Source organism: Miniopterus schreibersii (assembly GCF_964146895.1).
Source record: "Miniopterus schreibersii genome assembly, chromosome: 13".
NCBI classification, from domain to species: domain Eukaryota; kingdom Metazoa; phylum Chordata; class Mammalia; order Chiroptera; family Miniopteridae; genus Miniopterus; species Miniopterus schreibersii.
The window spans coordinates 3,300,007-3,321,666 of NC_138113.1; the positions used below are offsets into that span (position 1 = coordinate 3,300,007).

The 21,660-nt window shown below is 44.7% G+C and overlaps 1 protein-coding gene across 2 annotated transcripts; it reads right to left on the reverse strand.

Annotated features, from left to right (window-relative positions):
- Positions 1-919: 919 nt before the first annotated feature.
- E2F6 (E2F transcription factor 6) lies at positions 920-20,490 on the reverse strand. Of its 2 annotated transcripts, XM_081156695.1 has the most exons (7): positions 20,147-20,490; positions 12,748-12,802; positions 8,705-8,921; positions 6,957-7,112; positions 5,520-5,634; positions 3,985-4,132; positions 920-2,884 (listed from the first exon to the last, which is right to left on the reverse strand). In XM_081156695.1, exons 1-7 carry the CDS (start codon positions 20,252-20,254, stop codon positions 2,835-2,837), a joined length of 849 nt encoding a protein of 282 aa, XP_081012821.1. In that variant the 5' UTR covers positions 20,255-20,490; the 3' UTR covers positions 920-2,834. The 2 variants fall into 2 exon arrangements, with proteins under 2 accessions (XP_081012821.1, XP_081012820.1); XM_081156694.1 differs by lacking the exon at positions 12,748-12,802 and having other exon boundaries at positions 20,147-20,280.
- Between the last annotated feature and the right edge of the window lie 1,170 nt (positions 20,491-21,660).

The following is a 21,660-nucleotide window of genomic DNA, read 5'->3' on the forward strand; positions in this document are numbered from 1 at the left end:
TTAGCACCTGCTTAATTGAAAGCCGGTGAGGAATCTGAGTAACTGTTAATTCTCACCAAACAGCAACCATCACACACGTTAGACTCACATTACACTGGGAGCCAACGGACAAATCCTGGAAGGATGAGAGGGGACATGACTGTCTCGAGCTTACGGCCCCCCTCCTGCCAAGTGCGCTCACAGCACAGCGCTGAGTTGAGGGACAAATAGGCACATGTGCTAGAACGCCTGACAAAATGCAAAACTGGGGCAGAGTCTTTTTAGTGCAAATTCAGTTTGTTGGTTTGTGTGTTCAAAAAGTCGGGCTTTGTTTTCAAATTCTTGGGATTTGGGTTGAATGAAGTCAGGTCATTTTCTTATCAAGCAAAAATGTACTGCACACTATAAAAGTGTGGGAAATATCAACCCCTGTGAGCCATGGCCCCTACGCTCTGAGAGCATGTAATGCCAGTGGGGAAACCCGGCCAGTCACCTGAGGATGGACGATGGCTCCCAAAAGCTCTGGGTGGACCGTGGGGTGATGGAGGCGGAGTTTAAGTGGGGTCCGGAGTGGGGATGCACTTTTGAAAGCTGAGAAGGGGAAGCCGACTCCAGGCAGAGGATGAGAGGAAAGGCACAGGGACGGGAGAGCACTGCGTTCCAGGCATGGTGGCTAAAGCAATGAGGTCTGGGTCAAGGGCTGGCACAGAGACTAACACGACTGGAAAGCGAGGCTGGGGCAGCCCAGAGGCCGCTGTGTTGGGAGTCTGGACGTCAGCCTGAGGGAACAGGGACACTCCAGGTTTCTGAAGGGGTTGGTGACATGAAAGGATGGTGTGCGCAGAGATGGGCAGTGACATCGGGACGCAGGGAGGAAGGGCTGGGAGCTGGTTTGGGGCAGCTGAAGCAGCTGCAGAAAGAAGACACCAGACACCAGAAGGCGAAGTGACGGGAACGCTCCTTTATATCACACACCTATGGCTACAAAGAGCTTCAGGATCTCATCCCACCCTCGGAGCACTGTTAGCTGAACACCTGTCACGTTTCACAAGTGAGGAATTGCGGCTCAGACATGAAGCTATCACCTTGGGCCAGGTCTCCTTTGTTGGCTTTAGGGGAACAGCCTTTCTCTCCTGCCCCTCATTACTCCTTCTCAGGAAGAACTTTTTCTTCCTGTTTCCCCTTAAACACAGATGTCCGTGGGCCCCTCCTCTTCTCCTGCGATATATGCCCTCATTAGATGACCTCACCCACTCGTGGTTCTGGCCATCACATACTGACACCTGCCAACCCTACTCTGCAGACCCTAGGTCTTCTCATGAGCACCTGATCATACGCACACACACGCCTGCCTGAAGTCTCAGGTTCACCAGCATGTCCCAAACGAGGAGCACTACCAGCAGTGCAGGCCTGGGAGGAAGCCAGCGGCGCTGCTAGGGAGGCTGTGGGTGCTGCGAAGGGACAGGATGGACAGAAGCCACTGGAGAGCAGAGGTATGTGAATCCTAAACACTCAGCACTATTTTTCAATATTTTCATTTTTGTTTCTATTTTAAATCTTTTTATACATGATCTTAATTTCAAGTTGCTTCAGGTTTTTCTTTGAAAGCAAGAGGCATTTAAAATACAAATCTGAATGACGCTTATAAGAATCCTATATGGTAGACAAGCCAAGTATTTTAGTCTCATTTTACAATTCACTCACTCGCCGATTTGTTCAAACATTTACTGAGCACTTATTGCCGGGCAGGCACGGTGCAAGGCTCTGGGTGTACAATGATTAAGACAAAGTCCCTCAAGGAGCTCACAGTCTAATGGTAAACTACGAGTGAACTGAGGCACAGAGTGGTACACGATTTACCCAGTGAGGTAGAGTTAGCTAGGTACTTGGAAATGGGGGACCAGAGCGGGAGTGAGGGCAGGTACAACTAGCGCCTAAGTAAACCCCTGATTGAAGAGCAAGCTGCACACAGAAACACTATCACAAAACCTGCTGGCAAAAAGGTTACAACAGTTTCCACCTGTCACTGTAATTGAATTGGTGCCTTACACTCAACTAAGACACTATCTGATGGCATTTCTACACTTGTCCCTAAAGGTTTGGGGCAGCCACCGGTCTCCTCAGACACAGTAACTGTAGGTGGTTCGACATCCAATTCCAGCCCTGTGAGTCATGCTGAAATTCTGAATTAAACCCATGATCTTTACTGTATTATAGCATATTTATGCTACTTCTACATGTAGAAGTTTGGAAAAAAGGCTCCTCTAAACCACACTCACAGGGTTCTAATAAGTTACATGTGCCACAGAAATTAGAGAATTTGCCTGTTAATTTCCATATATACATGATTTTGGCTGTACAATGTGAAAAGATCCACTTAGAAGCATAGGTAACCTAAACACTATACAGATATATACAGAAATCACATTCAGATGGCGGGTGCACCCCATCACTGCGCAGCAGCTCACTGCAGACATGAACTTGTGTAAGGCAACTGCTTTTGTATAATGACACATGATCCTTGGAGGAGGCGCAGAGCCCAGAGGACTGTCCATTCAGGCCTGACGGACGGTTTTAGAGCTATCTTTGTGAGGAAGCTATTTCAGTAGGCAGGCTGAAAAAAAGCATACTTCCCTGACAAAAAGCGGTGAATTTTAAAAGAGTTGCTTTTGAACGTGGAAACCATAATAATGCAGGAACCTAAGTAGTGAGCCACTCAAACACACCACGGGGCTTGATGCTAGTGCTGAGGAGGAGGGGACCTCACAGTGACCTGTTGCTTTGAGGATCAAACTTGATGCGTAACCATCCACGGGATGCTCCAAACCACTCGGCACACGCATGCTCAGAGCCCATCAGTTGCTCACTTCAAGCTGTTCTTCACTTTGCTGTGGAGGACTTTCTTCTGAAAAATAACAAACATGAAAGAATTTCTTCTAAGTGAGGGTTTAAAGGGCAACCATGTAACAGAACACACAATTCAACTGCAAAAAAAAAAAAGGAAGGACCCTGGTCAAGAACCATACTCTGATGTTAACGGCATAAGACTAATGCTCCAAGTCACAAGAATAAGCTGGAACACAAACATGTACCTGAGAGCGCCTGTCAGAATGTGACGGCCTCCTCTGTCTACAGAGGCCTCAGCCGGCACCAACACGGGACCAACACGATCCTGTTTCTACCCATAAGTTTCACATTTTTTGATGGTTTCCTTTGCTGTGCAAAACCATTTCAGTTTGATGTAGTCCCATTTGTCTTTCTTTTGTTCCCCTTGCCCAAATATTGGTATGTAGAATGTCTGAGATTTTACTGCCTGTTTTCTTGTAGGATTTTTATGGTTTCAAGTCTAACCTTAAGTCTTTAATCCATTTTGAGTTTATTCTTGTGTACGGTGTAAGAAAGTGGTCTAGTTCCATTTTTTTGGCAGGTATCTGTCCAATTTTCCCAACACCATTTATTGAAGAAGTCTCTTCAATACCCCATTGTATGCTCTTGACTCCTCTGTCAAATATTAATTGACATAAAGGCAGGGGGTTATTTCTGGGCTGTTTTATTCCACTGATCTCTATGCCTGCTTTTCTGCCAGTCCCATGCTGCTCTGATTACCATGGCCTGTATTACAGTTTGATACCTGGTATTGTGATCTGTCTAACTCTGTTCTTCTTTCTCAAGATTGCCGTGGCTGTTTGGGGTCTTTTGTGGTTCCAGATAAAGTTTTGGAGTACTTATTCTAGTTCTGTGAACTACACTACTGGTGTTTTGACAGGAACTGCACTGGCTCTACAGACTGCTTTGGGCAATGTGGACGTTTATAGGATGCTAATCCTCCCTGTCCATGAACATGGCACATGCTTCCACTTAGTTGTATTGTCTTCCATTTCTTTCTTCAGAAACCTATATAATTTTATTAGACAATGTCACCCAGTAAACTTTTTAAAAAAGTATGACATAATTTAAAAATCACTAGAACATTAAATTTTCCCAGATCACAAAACTGGTGTTTACCTTTATCAGGGTTTTTTGCATGTTTGCCTTTAGACGATGAGGTTCCTGCACCTCCAGACACCTTACTGCTTGAGCGGCCCTGCTCCACCTCACACAGATAGACGTCAATGGGCCCCTTGGTGCTCCGTATATGCACCGTGATGGAGTCCTAGCAAAACACATGGCAATCGTCAGCGTCAACAAGAGGATTCATAACTATTTTTTTTCACTTACCAGAACTGCAAAAGTTTCAAGGGACATTTCTGAAAATGTAAATTCAGATAGTTACCTTTCTATCATGTTTGAGAAAACCATGTACTAAATTTTAGTCACATTAACCCACTGGCCAATGCATGTTATTAAAAATAGCTACCTGATGACGGAACAATGGCCTCAGAGCCATGGTGTGAACACCTCAGTACTCAAGAGCCCATCCCCTCCTCCGGGTTGACTGACACCTTTGAGGAATCTGTAGGAGTCAAAACTCAGTGTCCTGATGACAAAGAAACTGAGAATCCCCTGTGGTCTCAGATGATCTGGGTGTGTTTTAGTTTCCAGGCCCCTGAAGAGCTAACTGAAAGGGCCATTCTTTCGTCCACTTGAAAAGGAGGATGAGATCACTACAAAATACACCTCATATAACTTAAAACACGAAAACCCATGAGTTGTCAGGAAACTGGGGGCTTCCAAGGGGAACGTGCTAAATTTTAAAGGAAGAGTTCGTTATAAACGGGTCCTTTGCTGTTCTGACCGGGAGTGGGTTCGACTGTGTCTGCCTCTTCCCGTCCGTATGGGGGGGCCGGATCCGGGTCCCGGGCAGCGCTGCCCCCTCCTGCACTCCTCACTGTGGTCCTGGACCCTTTGGCCCACAGGCCGATGCTCTAACCACTGAACCAAACTGGCCGGGGCTACTTTTCATTTTTACCGTATAACTTAAGAGTTCTGGTTTACCCTTCAGTCTTCTCAGAGTTGGTTAGTGAGTTAATTCCCTAAAGCCTGGGCTGACACCAGATTTCCTTCTGGAACTTCAGGAGTGAGGCCACGTCCCGGTGATGCCTCCAGAAGCAGCACTATAGCACAATGATTAACAACACAGTGAAGCCAAACCGTCTGGGCTGAATTCTGGTTGTTTCTTACTGACCATGAGGAAGTAAATTCATCAATTAATCTTTCTATGCTTCAGGTTCCTCATGTTGAAGAGGATAATCATCACGACTACTCTGCCTGCTGTTATTTAAGACGAGCTAAAATGTGTACAGTGCCTGGAGCAGCACCAGGTGTGCAGCTAGGTGAGCATGCTAACTTGCTGACTGGCTATTTCAAGCCAGAACTCACAAGTGCGGCCAGGACTTAGGTCAGCAGGGTGTTTAAACTTAAGTGCAGACGCCAGTTATCTCATGACTGGTCAACAGTGTTCGGAAACGGAAACACGTATACCCATGACTGGTCAGCAGGGTATTATGGGTCATAAAGTTACTGAGGCTGCAATGAAGCAGAGTATCAGCAGGTGCCTCCCCCCCCCCCCCCGAAAATCTTACAAATGCAGGGTTACCTACTTCTCTGGGGGCTGGAACGTCCAGTCTAGTTTCTGCTGGAGCCTTCACTGCGATAACAATCTGCTCATGAAAGGCCTGAATGCTGTGGATATCTTGGTACGTCACATATGCTAGTGTAAAAACCAGTTAAGGATCTCTAGGCAGAGGCTTGCTTTGTGGGAGGTAACTTAGCTCTTGTAATGCAGGGATGCAAGTATATCAGAATAACTTTAGTTTTTATAGGATACAAACAATTAAAGAAGGCCGTTAGTAAAAACACTTTCATACATAATTCTTACTTTATGACTTACAGCGTTTTACATATTTATAACTCAATCTAAAGAGTTCCTTTAAACTGTACTATTGTGATTATGACAATTTCTGGAGAGAAATATTATTAAAGTCTGGATTCCTGACACAAACACAACTCATAAAGGTATCAAATCCACCCACCCAACCCCATTCCCTATTCACTGCTAGACCTCACTATGAGAACCTCTAGGGAAAAGTATCTGGAGTTTTGGTCAGAACCCCTTAAAATTAAGGTGGGAAAAAAATCTGTAAAAAGCAGAAACAACTTAAGACAATAAGTTTTTCAGGATTAACATCTACTCATGGGATTTCTCTCATCCAATATTCTTGTCTAACTCATCACCTGAATTTTTGTACTTGGTTACTGCTTTGGCTAAAATTATAACAATTACGTGTTTTATTGGGCAACTCCAACATTCTTTTTTCACTCCACAGACTTTTTGACTATAGTAATGTTAGCACTTCTTTTCCTTTTAATAACTATTGGAACAGGAGTTTAGACTGATGTAGAGTTTATGTAATCTGGAAGCTTGAAACAGCTCTGAGTCTGTGACACCTTGCAAAAGTGCTGCAAGGGGAACCAAGTAACGCATGACCCAGGAGACCCAGAAGATCAGCTGCAGAGACAACTCTCCCCTCTAATCCCAGAGATACAAGTTTAGGAGCAGCACTGACATTCACTCCATCAGGCTTTGTGACCTAAAGGAACAGTTTAAGTGCCATTTCAATGGCCATTCATTGTTTCAGAAATAAAATAAAATGTAATGAACAAATTAGGGAAAACAGGAATTTCTCAAAAATTTTACCACCTTTATTACAGCAGCCAGGCTACGAGAATGCACAAGAATGCTCCACTAGTTTACCTCCACTAGTTTAGCTCTAACTGCAATGTCAGCCTCAGTAGGTTACTGCACTACTCAGGCTGTGGCGCAGCACTTAACCAGAACCACACACCAGGAAGGTAAAGGCCATGATGTGTTATTTGGGCATGTTTGAGGCTATAGGACTAAACCTTTACTTACTTTAACTTCTAAAGGTCTAATTTTGTTTAACTACATGAATTAAATCCCCAAGCTGACTCCACTATTTAAAAAAACTTGCTTTGGAAGGAGAAATTTTTTAAAGAGGCACAGAGTTAAAGGATATCTTTCATTTTCTTTGTCATCTGTTAACTCGAACAACTGCTGAGCACAATCCTTAATTAACTCATCCAGAGCTTCTTCCATCGCTGATAAGTCAGAAAGTTCCTCCTGCAGCTTCTTCTGTTGGGGCACAGCTCCAAAATTGTTGAGGTCAGATCCTCTTTAAAAGTATTAGAGAAAAAGATCACCCTCAGTAACTTAGGAGATTGCAGAATAATGCAGAAGAGGTTACTGGAACTGCCTCGAAAGTTTACATCAGTTGTTTGCCACAAGGGCAGACGGACACTACCTCGACTTCACCTCTGCCCTCCCATTACCCTAGATTACCATTATTCCTCCTGTACATAAACTGTTTTTTGTCCCCATTTCTAGTCCGTTTCACAGGGCTTAGAAAAACAAACACATCATAACTCCAGAGAAATTAATAGGAGTATTGAAAGCTTAATGAAGCTTAATGAAGTAGCAGGGAAAGCTTAATGAAATGGTCATGTCACTAAGAGTCAGTAACACCCAATTTAAGCCCCAGGTCTAGTACGTACAGCATGACTTCTGACCGGTCATACTCTTTTAGTCCCTTAGTTTTTACATATGAAAAACCAGGAGTGCTGGCTAACTGCTAAAATTCTGAGTCTGTATTGCTCCCTACTGTGCATATTATATCTGGTTCTATCTGAATATGATGATTATATTCATTGCTCTTAAAAGACTTTCTTTAGTTATTAGTGTTTAAGCCAATATATGACCTGAGTAACAACTGATATTTTTTTCTTCAATCTTTATGAAAATAAAGACAGAAAAGACTGTTACCATGATCTTTTGCCTGCTAGTTTTCAATGTGATTCCCATTAGTGATTCAGAATACAATCTGAAGTTAACCCCTCAAGTGTTGTTTAATGTTATTTAGTAAACACATTCAAGTTAGACTTCAATCTGCATTTTCGCACTATTGAAAAAATACCTTTATAAACTGCTTTCCTCTAATAACTAAGTTAGTTACTTAGGGTCATTTATGACCTTTGTTGGTAGCATTTTCACTTGCCTGAAAAGTCTCTATCTACTCACATGCTAGAACTGGTTCTCAGTGTATGTTTGGAACTGTTCCAGAAACACTTGCCTACTGTAACACTTTCTCCTATGCATGTGCGAGCAACCCCTTCCCCCTCCCACACCTGTATCTACCTACATCTATATCACAAGGTCCTCCTTCCACGTGATCCTTCCTAATCCCACGTTAAGTCTTCAGCAATCACCTTTTTGACATTAAGTCTACCTTTTTTGTATTGAGGGCCATGAATTTCTCAGTGTGATCCACAGCCTATCTGCACGTAAACCATGGGAGGTCGATTCCCGCTTTCTCCAGACAGTGGGATTACAGCCCCCGGGGCAGGAGGCTTCTAAGTGTTCATTACACTACTGTGCAAGAACCACTGTTTCACAACCTTAACTGATTTCCCTGACATCAATAATCAATAGGAACCGAGGAAATACTTTGAAAAGCGATTATCTTAAAACTAATCACATTCCATTTAACTTATCCATAGTATCCTCCTGTCTATGACTCTTAAGTAGGAAAAGCCATTTATGTACTTTGTGTGACAATGTAAAAAATTTTATAGAATCCTCTTCTAACAGGAAGTCACATCTTACTCTGTTTCCTGTTGTGCAAACACTGCTCCATCAGTTAGTTTTAGGCATGAGATGGTCACTCAATGAGAAAGAAAAAGAGCCATGAAAAGTTTGAAGTCAACTCACATCCATCGAATGTGGTTCTTAGATTTTTTTTCAACTAGGTCGATCCCATCTAGGACGTTGGTGATGTCATACACTCTTCGTTTCCGCACTCCCAGTTTTGTAGCGACCTTGTTTAAGTCAAGAATACCCCCAGGAGCATTTCTGACAAGATCCATAAATTTCCGAGTTAAATAGACCAATGATACATCAAAACGAGGTCTCTTCACTTTTAGAGTTTCTGGGAAACAAAACAAATCCGTGTAAAATTTTAAATAGCATTTCTTTCTAAACTCATATAAAAATTATTTATTTCCTCTTGATCAGTAAGCACAGACACTACGGAAATTCTACACACTGACCAAATCATAGTTAATTTTTATGAATCAGATTTCTCAAGCTGGATAAGTTAGCCTAGCCCAGGTAAACAAAGGCTTTAGACTTAAAGGAGCATTCAAGCCCAGCCAGGCGTGGCTCAGCGGTTGAGCGTCGGCCTAGGATCCAGGCAATCGGGGTTCGATTCCCAGTCAGGGCATATGCCTGGGTTGCCGGCTCGATCAATGACTCTCTCATCATTGATGTTTCTATCTCTCTCTCCCTCTCCTTTCCTCTCTCTGAAATCAATAAAGATATATTTAAAAAAAAAAAAAAAAAAAAGGAGCATTCAAAATATGCAACCCATTTCCACTGGTGTAAATTTTCAGAGCTCACTGCACCTTACCCAAGTGGTGAATTTGCATTTGTATCAACATCATTCTAAGGAATGAAATTAGAAATGATTTTAAGAATTAATTTTCTCATTTGCTCTTCAAGTTATGGAATTGTTATAAAGCAAAGGCAGAGACTTGGCTTTTTTTTTTTTTTTAATGTTTCTACACATGTCATGGTATAACCCTGTCTGATGAAGTTTTTGAAAGAGCTCAAACTGGACAGTTCTATTGGACAGAGCTCCTAATAGGACAGTTATGATACACCTCGAGGAAAGGTAGTAAATCTACTTTTTACAATATTCACTACTCTATATTAACAGACAAGCAAATGAAGGGGGGAAAAAAATCTCTTTTATTCCTCTCACCCACCTAATATGCTTTTGGTTTTTTTATACACACTCTGCCCCTTCACACCTGAATGTCTCGATATATATATGACTGACATATAAGAAAGCTGTTGAGAGTAGATCCTAAGCGTTCTCATTACGAGGGATTTTTTTTCTTTTCTTTTAGTTGTATCTATATGAGATGGTGGATGTTACCTAAACCTACTGTGGTAATCATCCCGCAGTACAGGTAAATCAAACCATCATGATGTATGCCTGAAACGTATACAGTAATGTATGTCAATTACTTCTCAATAAAACTGGAGAAAGATATTTTCTATTAATGGCTGCATAACATTTAATTCTTAATGGCTGCACACTATTTAACTGCACTATTTAACTGCATATTCATGTCCTTACCCCAACACCAGAAACTCAAATTGTTTACAACTTGATGATTTTGCACAATACTTCAATAACTCTCCCTGTAGCTAAATTTTTATATGCACCCTTCATTCTTTCCTTCAGATAAATTACAAGATGTGAAGCTGCTGCGTAAAAGGGCATTTTTAAAGGAATTTGGTATGTGCTAAACCTGCTGTGCAGGCTGGGGATTCTACCAGCTGGGGGCGGTCTCCAAGGGCTCGCCAGGACATAGTATTATCACTCTCTTCATCTTCCCCAATTTGATACTGAAAAAAAGTTCTTATGGTTTGGTGTACAGAGGAAATAAATTTATAAGAAACTTAGCTGTCCTAGTGAGGAGTATGTGACTTTTCTCCATCTTTACTTTCCCAGCACACCAGTCAGTGTGCTCCAGAAAAAGTACTCATACTCCCTTCAAGCAGAAATACCCTTGTCCAGAACCTCTGCAGTGGCATATGCAGGTTAAAGACCACGGTGGTCATTTCAAGAACAAAAGTACACATTTTATATCATACATGTCTCCTTTGTGCAGACCATTCCTATACTTGAGATTAAACAGGATTAAAAAGTATTAAAAAATTTTAAATTATAGCTAGAATAAAGTCACAATTCTACAACAAACCTTGGAAAATTACAAATGAGAAATTCTAACTTTAAAGAGCATCCATGTAGCCCTGGCTGGTATGTGGCTCAGCTGGCTGGAGTGTCGTCCTGTACACTGAAAGGTAACGGGTTTGATCCCTGGTTGGGGTGCATATGAGAGGCAACTGATCAATGTTTTTCTCTCACATTGATGTTTCTCTCCCTATCTCCCTCTCTCAAATCAATTAAAAAAGTAAAATAAAAAGCATGCATTTATACTAGATTACTAAGAAGACATGGCTTTGTAAGCTCAGGGTAAGTTTCCTATCATGTTAGTCCTTTTGTAAAGAAAAGATATTAACCCTTTGCGGTCGTATTAAATTTGGACATGGGTGTCATACTGGTTGGAATTAATTTCCATTGAAAGAGCAGTGATACATAACATGCAAGATTATGAAGGATAAACAAGATTTATGAACTGATACATGAATGGAGTTAAGATTCGTACGGTTCCTCGCTGTGGTAGCTAAGAGCAGACATACGACCGGAACGGTAAAAAAGCTTTGGTGGCTGAGAGTAGACAAACGACTGTAAAGGGTTAAACACCTATAACTATGTTGCTGAAGGGATATGATGACTAAAAAGATCTTCAAACTAAAGGCTTTCCATGGTCTAGTAAAGAACTGGTTACAATACTGTGAGGTAAGTGCTAGCAGAGGTACTCAGAATTACTTAAGATGACACAAAACCATAACTGGAGAGGGAAACTGGGAAGGCCTGCTAAGGGGAGGATGCTGGGAACCGAGAACAGAAAGATGACTAGGAAGATGCTCCCCACTCTAATGGAGGCCAGGGGCTCAGTGAGGCAGAGGACACACGTCAGAGGACAGAGCGGCGTCTGAGGACACGGCGTACTTACGGAGTCCACAGCTAGTACAGCGTTAGCAGTGAGCGAGCAGCAGAGTGCTGGCTGTAAGGGAAGCAGAGGTGACCCTCCAGGGCCTTGTCTGTCTATCCAGTACCCACTGCCTTGCTTCTTTTAAGAACATGAGGTAGCTTATAAATTTAACCTAAGTAAAACCAAATAAGTGGGGAGTCAGGGTTCTCTAAGTAACAGCACCACTGAGGAGTCTTAGGTTGAGTGACATCACAGTCCCATTTCTGTACTAGAAAAATCACACTGGCAGCAGAAGGAAGAGCCTGGGAGCAGGCGACCTGCATAGGAGGCTGTCCCACTACTTCAGTATGGGAGAGGGAGAACCCAAACTGCAGCCAGTTCTACACAGAGGTTGAGCAAGTTACTTAACCTCTCTGGGCCTCAGTTTACTTGTCTACACAATATGAGTAACAATCCATACCTACATTTTGAAGGCTTATTGTGATAGTCCATGCAAAGAGCTTAATATAGGGCCAGGCCTGATGAGAGCTCACTAAATGTATGGGGCAGAGGGAGAAACACACGCAAGTTAAAACCTCAAGACCAACTACAGGCAAGACTGTGATGGGGCTGAGGAAAAATTAAGGGCTGACACCAAGATTTCCATATGGGGCATCATGTATGCACTGTGTATCCAATGAGAATGGGGCCAAATGTAGGGGAAATTAGGGGTGGGGCGCTCTATCATAAAGGTTTGGAAGGACAGGGAACTAGGGCAACTGGCCTTCTATCTCCATTAACTGACTGAGCACTGGCCCAAGGCTGGAGTCCTTTAAAGGAGAGCACAGGAAATCCAAGGCGGCTGGGGGGAAAGGCCGCCCTCCTGCTTCCTGGCCCGTGGCCTTGGCTCTGCTCACAGCAGCGCGGGGCTGCTCTCCCAGCACTCTGGGGAAATGCAACAGAATAAACGCACTCACACACACTACTCAGCCCGCAACCTCAGGAACTCCAAGCTTTACAGTTCAGTATACAAATAACAAACTTTATTTACATTTCTCATCAACTCACGTACATTTAAAAATAAATCATTGAAATCATAGGAAGTTCAACCTTCAAAACCTAAAACCTATTAAGGAATCAACTTACTTCTCATGGACACATACTGTACATTATCTTCTAAATTAATCATTATTTTTGATGGCTGGAAAAAAGAAAAAAAACAGAAATTTAACTTAGTAATTTAAAAACAACAATGTATATGAACCACATTTTACTGGATAATATATAGATTTTTTTCACTCTGGGATAATTTGGGTGTGAGAAAACCAGTCCTTCTTCCAAATTATATCTACTCCAACTGTAATCACATCTGACAATGTCATAGATTTAAATTTCTAAAGCAGCTCAAGAGGGAAAAGGAAGGAATGGTGAGGGAGAGGGAAAATGTGAACACTGAATACATAGTAATGAATGGACATGGATTTGCTGACTGCATCAGATACTGAGGATAAAAGGAAATACCAAAATGATTAGGACACTGTCCCCGACTTGGAAGGCTCAGCAGAGGTGTGAGACACGCCTAAATTAATAAGTGCTCACCTCCTGCTATTTAAGTGTAAGTGGCTCCCAAACATTTGCTCAGGACCTTTCACGGGAGCCATTCGTTCCCATTATAGTTGATGGAAAGAGAGCAGCACTTCTCAGGATGGAAAGTAATGGGTGCTACACAACCGGAAACTTCAGTATTCAGATTACTAAAAGGCTTCTTTCAAATTCCCGGAACAACTAGGAAATTGGTAGTAGCTCCACTACCAAAGCTTCACCATTCTATCAGCTATTCAGAGGTCATGAGAGTTTATACAAACCTTTAGACAGAACAATGTGAACAGAATCCTGTATTAGCCTCATGCTTCGAATGAAGTATAATGATGTTTGAATGAAGTATAAGGATGTTGTGCCTCCAGATGGGCTGTGGTCAACCAGGTTTAGCTCTTGTTTAAGTGAAAAACTGGCCCCCAAATTGGCAGAAGGAAAGCTGGGGTAAGTAAATTCCGTAAGGTGCTCTCAGAGAAGGGTCAACGGGACTAGAACAGATGCACCAAGAGGGACTCACAGGGTTCACAGGGAAGGGGGCCCCAGCTGAGCCTTGAAGGGTGCGCTAGCACCAGGCCAAACATGGAGGACTGAGAGTCTTGCAAGGAGTTAGACTTTATGTCATAACCAGTGGAGACTCATGGGAGATTTCTGAACAAGAATATGACATAGTCAAGCTCATGGTTTAGGAACCTAAGTATGGGAGAAACACAGCAAAAAGATGGAGGGCGGGGAAGCCTGAAGGCAAGGTGATTAGTGTTACAAACACTTGGCACAAGGATTTCCATATTGTCTATGACAAGATGATAGCACCCACTGGCAAGTTAGCTTGATATGAATAATTCCACTGAAATAAAATTCTGCTGTGAAATTAACTTGGTGGTTAGAATTTAAAGGAAAATATAGACCTGCTAAGGTGTGCAAAACCAGACTTGGGAATGCTTGTCCTGGGGACAGGGATTATGCCTGGGGAGCGTTCTTGAACAGTGATGACAACAGTGACTTACAAACATGGTGTCCACCATGAAACATTCAAGGGCAGCCCTATCAAAGTCAAACATCGGACAAGTATGACCAACTGTCGTCGTTTTTACATTTACCCCTTCTGCTAATGGACTATGAGTTTTCTACTCAGTCCATGATCTGTTCCTTACGTATATTGGTGGCATACTATTTTAATTACTGTAAGGTTAGAATAAATTTAACTACTGCTTGCGGGTTTGAGAATGCACTGCAGAAAGGTTTAACAGAGCAGAGCTTACAGGTGCCTTGCGGCACATAGGGCTCCAGTTCTTCATTCTGAGTTCCAACGGTATCTGAATAGGCCATTCACTATCTGCTCTCCACCTTTTCCAGGACAGCACCTTTTCTGCTCTACACCCCTCCCTCTCCACCTATTCCAGGAGGGCACCTTTTCTGCTCTATACCTGTCCCTCAGCTGGGCCTCACGACACTTTCTTTCCCCTTTATTCTTTGCTCTAAAGGCAGCTGCATGCACTACATCTTGGCTATACAGAGATTTGTGGGAAAATAGGCTCCAACAGCATCCATTCATTTTTTTTCTTTGCATATGAAAACACTACCTCTGGTCCCTCAGGGGCAGACATCCCAATTTGTATAAATCCTACAGGTCTACAATTCTGGAGATTTCCAAAGTACCCATAGTAATGACACATCCATCCCCTTTATATCCAACATAGTTCTTAGTTTAAGGCTGTGTTTGGGACTACCAATTACTGACTTCTTAGATGCAGGGAGATATAACTTTATTGCCTATTTTCCAAGCTAATATGAAGATTAAATGAGACATTTTGTAAATAATAAAATCGTACACAGCCACATAATTGTTTCCTTTTTGAACCAGAGTAGTGCCTGGCACATTTGGGCACCTGGTAAATATTTGTTAAACTCACGAATGAAGGCTGAGTGAGCATCTTGTCGTACAACCCTGACTGACAGATGAGAGCATTATGAAACAGTGAGTGTTTAGACCCAGGACACAGGGTGAAGACCCCCCTGGGCCCACCGTTCATAAGGATCACGGGAAGAACATGAAGCCTCGTTTTCCACTTTCCAACATAACACTGATCGCCTGGAGAGATCCACTGGCAATCCCGGGAAGCTTCCCGGCTCCTGGAACTCTGACCTGCCTTCAGTGGGGAGGCGGGGAGCACTCCTAGGAGCAGATGGGACCAGACAGGACCTCTCCTTCTGAAGTGACTTAAACACTGAATAAATGTTTCCTCACACAAGTCAGTGAGCTACTAAAAAAAAGAGAAAATGAAACGCCACCCTGCACTTGGTCCCAAGTAACGTAGGCCCGTCAGATCACATCAGTGCCTCTTATCCCTGGAGAGACTGACAGGGCTTTACACCCTTGTACGGGCCCTTCTAAGGGAGAGAAAATGGGGACAGGAGGGGAGTGGAGAGGGGCTCCCACTCCAGCTGAGGAACAATGGAGGTCCCTGAGAGTTACCCATTTTCTTTTCATTTTGAAACAATCTCAGAAAAAGTGCAGAAACAGTGCTAAGAACTGCGACATTCCTTTCACCTAAATCATACAAAGAATAATTTTTGACATCGACTTTATGATGTTTCTCTCTACACACACACGCTTTTTCCCTGAATCACTTGAGGGTAAATTGCAGATCCCTAAATAATTCCATGTGTAGCTCGGGGGCATTCCCTTACACAACCGCAGTATAATTACCAACAAGTTTGTTCAAGACTGAGCAGTCTTGAAAGACCGTCAGCAGGAACCTAGACTCTAAGGACATTGGCTGCCAGTGAGGAGAAACACATGGCTAGAAGCTGGAAGAAGGGACCCGGGTTATGCTGAGAGAGCACTTAGCAACGCTGCCAACTGCAGTTATGTGAGAAGTAGGAGATGACGATGGACCAGTAATGTAACTACAGAGATTTCCATGCAAAGGACTGATGGTGGTGCCTGGCTTTTCCCTGCAGCTCATAGTAAAACATACTGAGGAAAGAACTGTTAAATAAAAAGGAGCCAGGACTTAGTGGCTTTAAAAATTCTCAGCACTGCCCGGTCAGCCTGGCTCAGCGGTTGAGCAGCAACCTATGATCCAGGAGACTGAGGTTCGATTCCCTGTCAGGGCACATGCCCTGGTTGCAGGCTTGATCCCCAGTCAGGGGCGTGCAGGAGGAAGCTGATCAATGACTCTCTCATCATTGATGTTTCTCTCTCTCCCTCTCTCTGAAATCAATAAAAATATGTTTAAAAAATTTTTTTTAAATAAAAATTCTCAGCATCTCCAGAAACTAAAAATTAATGACTTCTGAGGAAGACCAAATCCAAGGCACTGCCAGAAAAGTCCAAAGATGAAGGTGCAGGCATGATGGCACCACTTGGTTAACACCTCAGAGAGATCACAGATGGTACCTTAGAGTACATCTGTCACAAACATCCCTGAGAGTTCAAGGATGGGCCTCACAGACCCTCTGATCCAAGCCCAAGGTAGAGAAAGGGTTTATTTTGAAGAAATCTGACGGTGGGACACTTGTCTATTGAGTGAACCACAACAAGATTCAGTTTTTGACAGAATTATATCAGCAAAAATACTGCCAGCTTGGACTAAAAAGGACAGAAACAGTCCAAATTAAAACAAAATTCTACTGACAGGAAGGAGGCTTAAAAAACTACTCAGCTATAGTAAGACTCAGACGGTGGAATCAAGAGCCCGGAGGGTAGAGCGGGGAGCAGGGAGAATTACTCTCAGGCCTTGAGACCCAATCAAGAAGTTTCCCACATCTGCCAGGCTGCATTTCAGAACTGCTGTGGGCCAGTCCCGCTCTGTGACTCCCGTTTTCCTTCCTTACGAACAGGAGTGTCTAGAGCAGTTATCCCATGTCTGGTGTGTGGGGTCAGATGACTTGTGAATTTAATTTCACAGATCAAAGATCTGGAGGAACCATACTTGAGGATCTGTACTGAAAGAACCACACCTGAGGAGCCTGGATTCTTACTGTATTTCTATGAGTATAAAGTCAGTTATTTTGAGGCTCAAATTGTCCCAGGTTAGGCCAATGGCAGCTTTTTCAAAGTGGCTCCTGTGCAGCATACTTTTGACCTTTTTAGCATCTTTAGAAGGTAATTAGAGGAATGCTTCCTCAAATTTCTATGGGACTAACCTGCCCAGGTGCCACCATAGATATTGCTGTATTCAGTCTTAGCAAACCACCACTGTGGGGGGTACCATCAATGTTTCTACTCTTTTAAGAAAGTCTCACTGAGAGGTTACTCTCAGGTAATCCCCAGAGGGGATGCCAAGGAGAGCCCAGTAGTCGTCAAACCTCAAGACTGGACTACCTAAGAAACTTTCCCTTTCAATCCTCAAATCTCTCTCTCATTTGTTCAGGTTTATTACACAGCCTGTGAATATCTCAGGTGAGACATGAATAGAGAAGGCAGAGGCCTCCAAACTGAAAATCACTTGGGGCAATCTCTGGCACAGAGCTGTCCAGCTCCCCATGGGCAAGTGAGGACATTCCCAGCTATTTTACTGCTGATCCAAGTCCCACATCTAAAGAGCTACAGTTCTAAATTTGAGATCTCAGAGATGAAACCAAAAAAATAAAAGGTGAGTTTTAGGAACTAAAACCTTAAAAGCATTGTCTTTAAATTGGTTACAAATTTCTCTATACAAGTTTTCCTTTGTACTGACTGCCTGTTTTTGGGAATAATATCCCTTTAAGAGCCCTTTGAAAATACATAATTCTCCAGGGTGACTGTATTCTCCTCACTCATTTACATTTTCATTTTTCAATGTGTAGACTAAGTTCCACCTCCAACGACACTATTTTCTCCCTTCTCAAAATTCCAGTTTTCAAGCCATTTACCCAGCCACACACATAATTTTTGCATTGCAATAAACTTATACATATTTAATTATTAAATACTTCCAATCATTAGTCAATTAAAACACATTGATATAGGTATTTGAACCACCATTTTATAGGCAGGAAAATAAACACTCATACATTCAAACATTTACCATTTACAGACTACCTACTTCATTCACTCAGTGACTACTTACCAAATCCTTGCCTGAGAGGCATCAAATGTGCTGGACATGTAACAATGAAATGAACAGTCACTCCACTCAGGGACCTACGAGCCACACATTTCAAAAAGGGGGAAAGTAAGCACAGGGTGTTTTGGGGGAACAACAGGAGTTGTGCTAACCCAGTGCTGAGAGGTCAGGGAAAGCTTCAGACAAGTGACCTATAAATCTAGACGTGAAGAACCATGGGACATAACAAGAAAAAGTGTGTTAAAAAAAAAAGGAAATATATTAAAAAGTTGGGGCAAAACCAGAAGCAGGAAAACTGGTTAGGAAGACAATGCAACAATCTGAAAAATAGATGATGGCAAGTATTGGTGATTAATTTTAATTAGACTGGAAAGATGGAGGACTTCAGTTTGGAAAGAGGAAAAGGCAAGGATGATGCTTAGGATAGCAACTTGGGCAACATGGTGGGTCTAACAAAGTCGTTGCTTGCTTATGCAAGATGATAATGAATTCAAGTTTAGACATATGAGTTTCAAATCTAAGTGGAGATATCTAGTAGAAAGCTGAAAAGCTCTGAGCTGGATTTATAGATTTGGGAGTTAAGGCACGGTAACTGAAACTAACCATGTATAAGAATATCTACGACTTCAAGGGAGGTGTGTATCTTCTGGCATTAAATGCAGAATTAAGAGTGCAGAGAGTACCAACATGTAAGCAATGGGAAGAGGAGTTTGCAAAGGGGCACGAGGAGAGGCCAGGTGAGTAGATGGAGCACCCAGGTAGGTGCTGTTCAAGAAGCCATTTGATGGTGAGAGTTTCCAACAAAAGCAAGTGGCCAATCACATCAAGACTACTGCGATAAGGCCTGAAACATCCTCTGGACCCAACAATGTTACTGGCAACCTTGGTTAGCACAGTCCCAGAGCTGTGCTGAGGGCAGAGGTCCGGGCAAGGGGTTAAGGTGGTAATGAGAGGTGCGGGCGTGGACACAGTGAATGCAAACAATGTTTTCAAAACATTTGGCTGTGAAGGGGCAGAGATGCAGTAGGTGGAAGGACACATAAAACTACGGGAAGGGTCTTTTAAGATGGGGATGGGTTTAGGATGCAGTTTAAGCAGGCAAGAATTTATCATCTGGAATCGGACAAAGTAAGGTTAAATCTAGGCTTTTCTACGTACTTTCTAACCACGGGCAAGCCACTTAACATTTCCAGATCTATTCTGGCAACTGTAAAACAAGAAGAACACTCTCTCAGGGCTGCTGTGAGGAATTAAATAAGATGATGGCATTCACTATTCTCGAGCACCGAGTCCCCATGGGCATACCGACCGGGCATACTAACTAGTTACGGGAAGAAACCAGCAGAGAAAACTGAAAATACGGGGAGAAATGGAAAATGATGGACTCATCAGCAACCCTGAGGAACAAGGAGAACTTCCCGCATCAAGTCTAGAACAAGCAAAAAGGAAATTAGCCTTTGCGGGAAGGGAGCGCCTCTTTCCGTCCAACGGGAGGCAAGATGCCTGCGGGACGGGGGGCGCGCGGCGCGGACGGGCCTTTAAGCGGCGGCAGCGGAGGCGGCGGGAGAGAAAAACAAGAGCCCGCAGAGGTCTCCCGAGGGCGAGGAAAAGCGGAAAACAAGCCTGTCCATCGCCAAGCTGAGCAACGCTCTCCGCCGCCGCTCGGCAGCCCCAGGTGGACGCCAAGGGGGCTGACAACGCGGGAGAAGACGCGCGGGAGGCGGCCCAGGACCGGCCTGGTGGTCAGCGCGCGGCGGGCAGCGCGAGGGCCGAGCGGCCGAGGGGCGGCCCAGCCTGGGGGCCCGGCCCCAGGGGACCCCCGGCCCACCCCCCGGGGCCGCCCGCCCCGCCCCGCCCCGCCCCGGCCGCGCCAGGGCCCGAGGCCGACGCGGACTCACCAGCAGGCCCTCCACGTTGATGGGGTCGCGGCACCGGCGGCGCACCGTCTCCTCCGCGGGGTCCACGAGCAGGCTGGGCGGCTTCCGCGCCGGCCGCGGCTCGCTCATGCTGCCCGCGCTCCCGCGCCCGCCTCGCCCCCGCGCGCTCTCGCTCGCGCCCGCTCCGGTCGGGCCGGACGCCGCCCCCACGCGCGGTCCCGGGGCTCGCCGGCGCACCTGGCTGGGCCGGGCCGCGGACGAACGCGCTGCCCACGGCCCCGGAGCGACAGCGCGGGCGGCGGGAGAGGGGTCACTCGCCTCCCTCGGGCGCCGCGGCCGCCATCTTCCCGCATGCGCAGTGCGCCGCCCCGGGCCACGCGGGCCCTCGGCGCGCGCCAATCCGCTCCCGCAGGCCGGAGCCCGCGAAAGCCCGGCGGCGGACTCCTCGGAGGGGATGGCGGGGAGAAGGAAGAGGTGGAGCGGGGATCCGGGGAGGGGAAGGGGGTCCGGGGACGAGAAGGGGACCCGGGAAAGGGAAGGGGATCCAAGGGAAGGGAAAAGGGATCCGGGGAAGGGAAAGGGATCCAAGGGAAGGGAAAGGGGATCTGGGGAAGGGAAAAGGGATCCAAGGGAAGGGAAAGGGGATCCAGGGGAAGGGAAAGGGGATCCAGGGGAAGGGAAAGGGGATCCAGGGGAAGGGAAAGGGGATCCAAGGGAAGGGGAAGGGGATCCAGGGGAAGGGAAAGGGGATCCAAGGGAAGGGGAAGGGGATCTGGGGAAGGGAGTCCAGCGAGGGGAAAGGGGATCTGGGGAAGGGGAAGGAAACAAGGCGGGGACAGGGGCCTGGAAAGTGCAGTTGTTCCTCACAATTCTTGACACTAAGGACAGTAATCACTGGAAGTTCTGAGTGGCAGAGCTGTGAATTTATCCTTTATAAAAAAATTATTTTTATTGTTGACAGTATTACAAATGCCCCCCATGTCCCCCCACTTTGCCCCCCTCCACCCCGCCCCTGCTCCACTCCAGACCTTCACCACAGGATGGTCTGTGCCCATGGGCTGTCACGTATGTATAGAAGTTCTTTGGTTAATCTCTTCCTGCCCCCCACCCGGCACACCTCCGGCACTTGCCCAGCGTTTATGCTTCGAAGGTGTTGGTAACCAAACCACCGGTTTGGAATTGTTTACTTACATGCTTCTTTCTTTCTCTCCTTGCTGCCTTTCTCTTGCATTTGGCGAATAAGTTATTGATTACCTGTTGTATCAGATACTGTAGTGGGTGGGCACAGGAAATGTTCATTTGAAGCTGGGCCTGCCTCAGTCTCAAATTCCAGTGGAGACAGATAAACAGAACATTTAAGGCTGGACCCAGAGGTGTGTTTTCAAATCCAGCTCCTTCTGTGTTTACAAGACCTGAAGCAAGTTACTTAATTGCTCTGTGCCTCAGTTTCCTCACCTGCTAAATGGGGATAATGACAGTACTGACCTCATAAGGTGGTTGTGAGGGTTAAATAAATTAATGAATACAAGTTACTT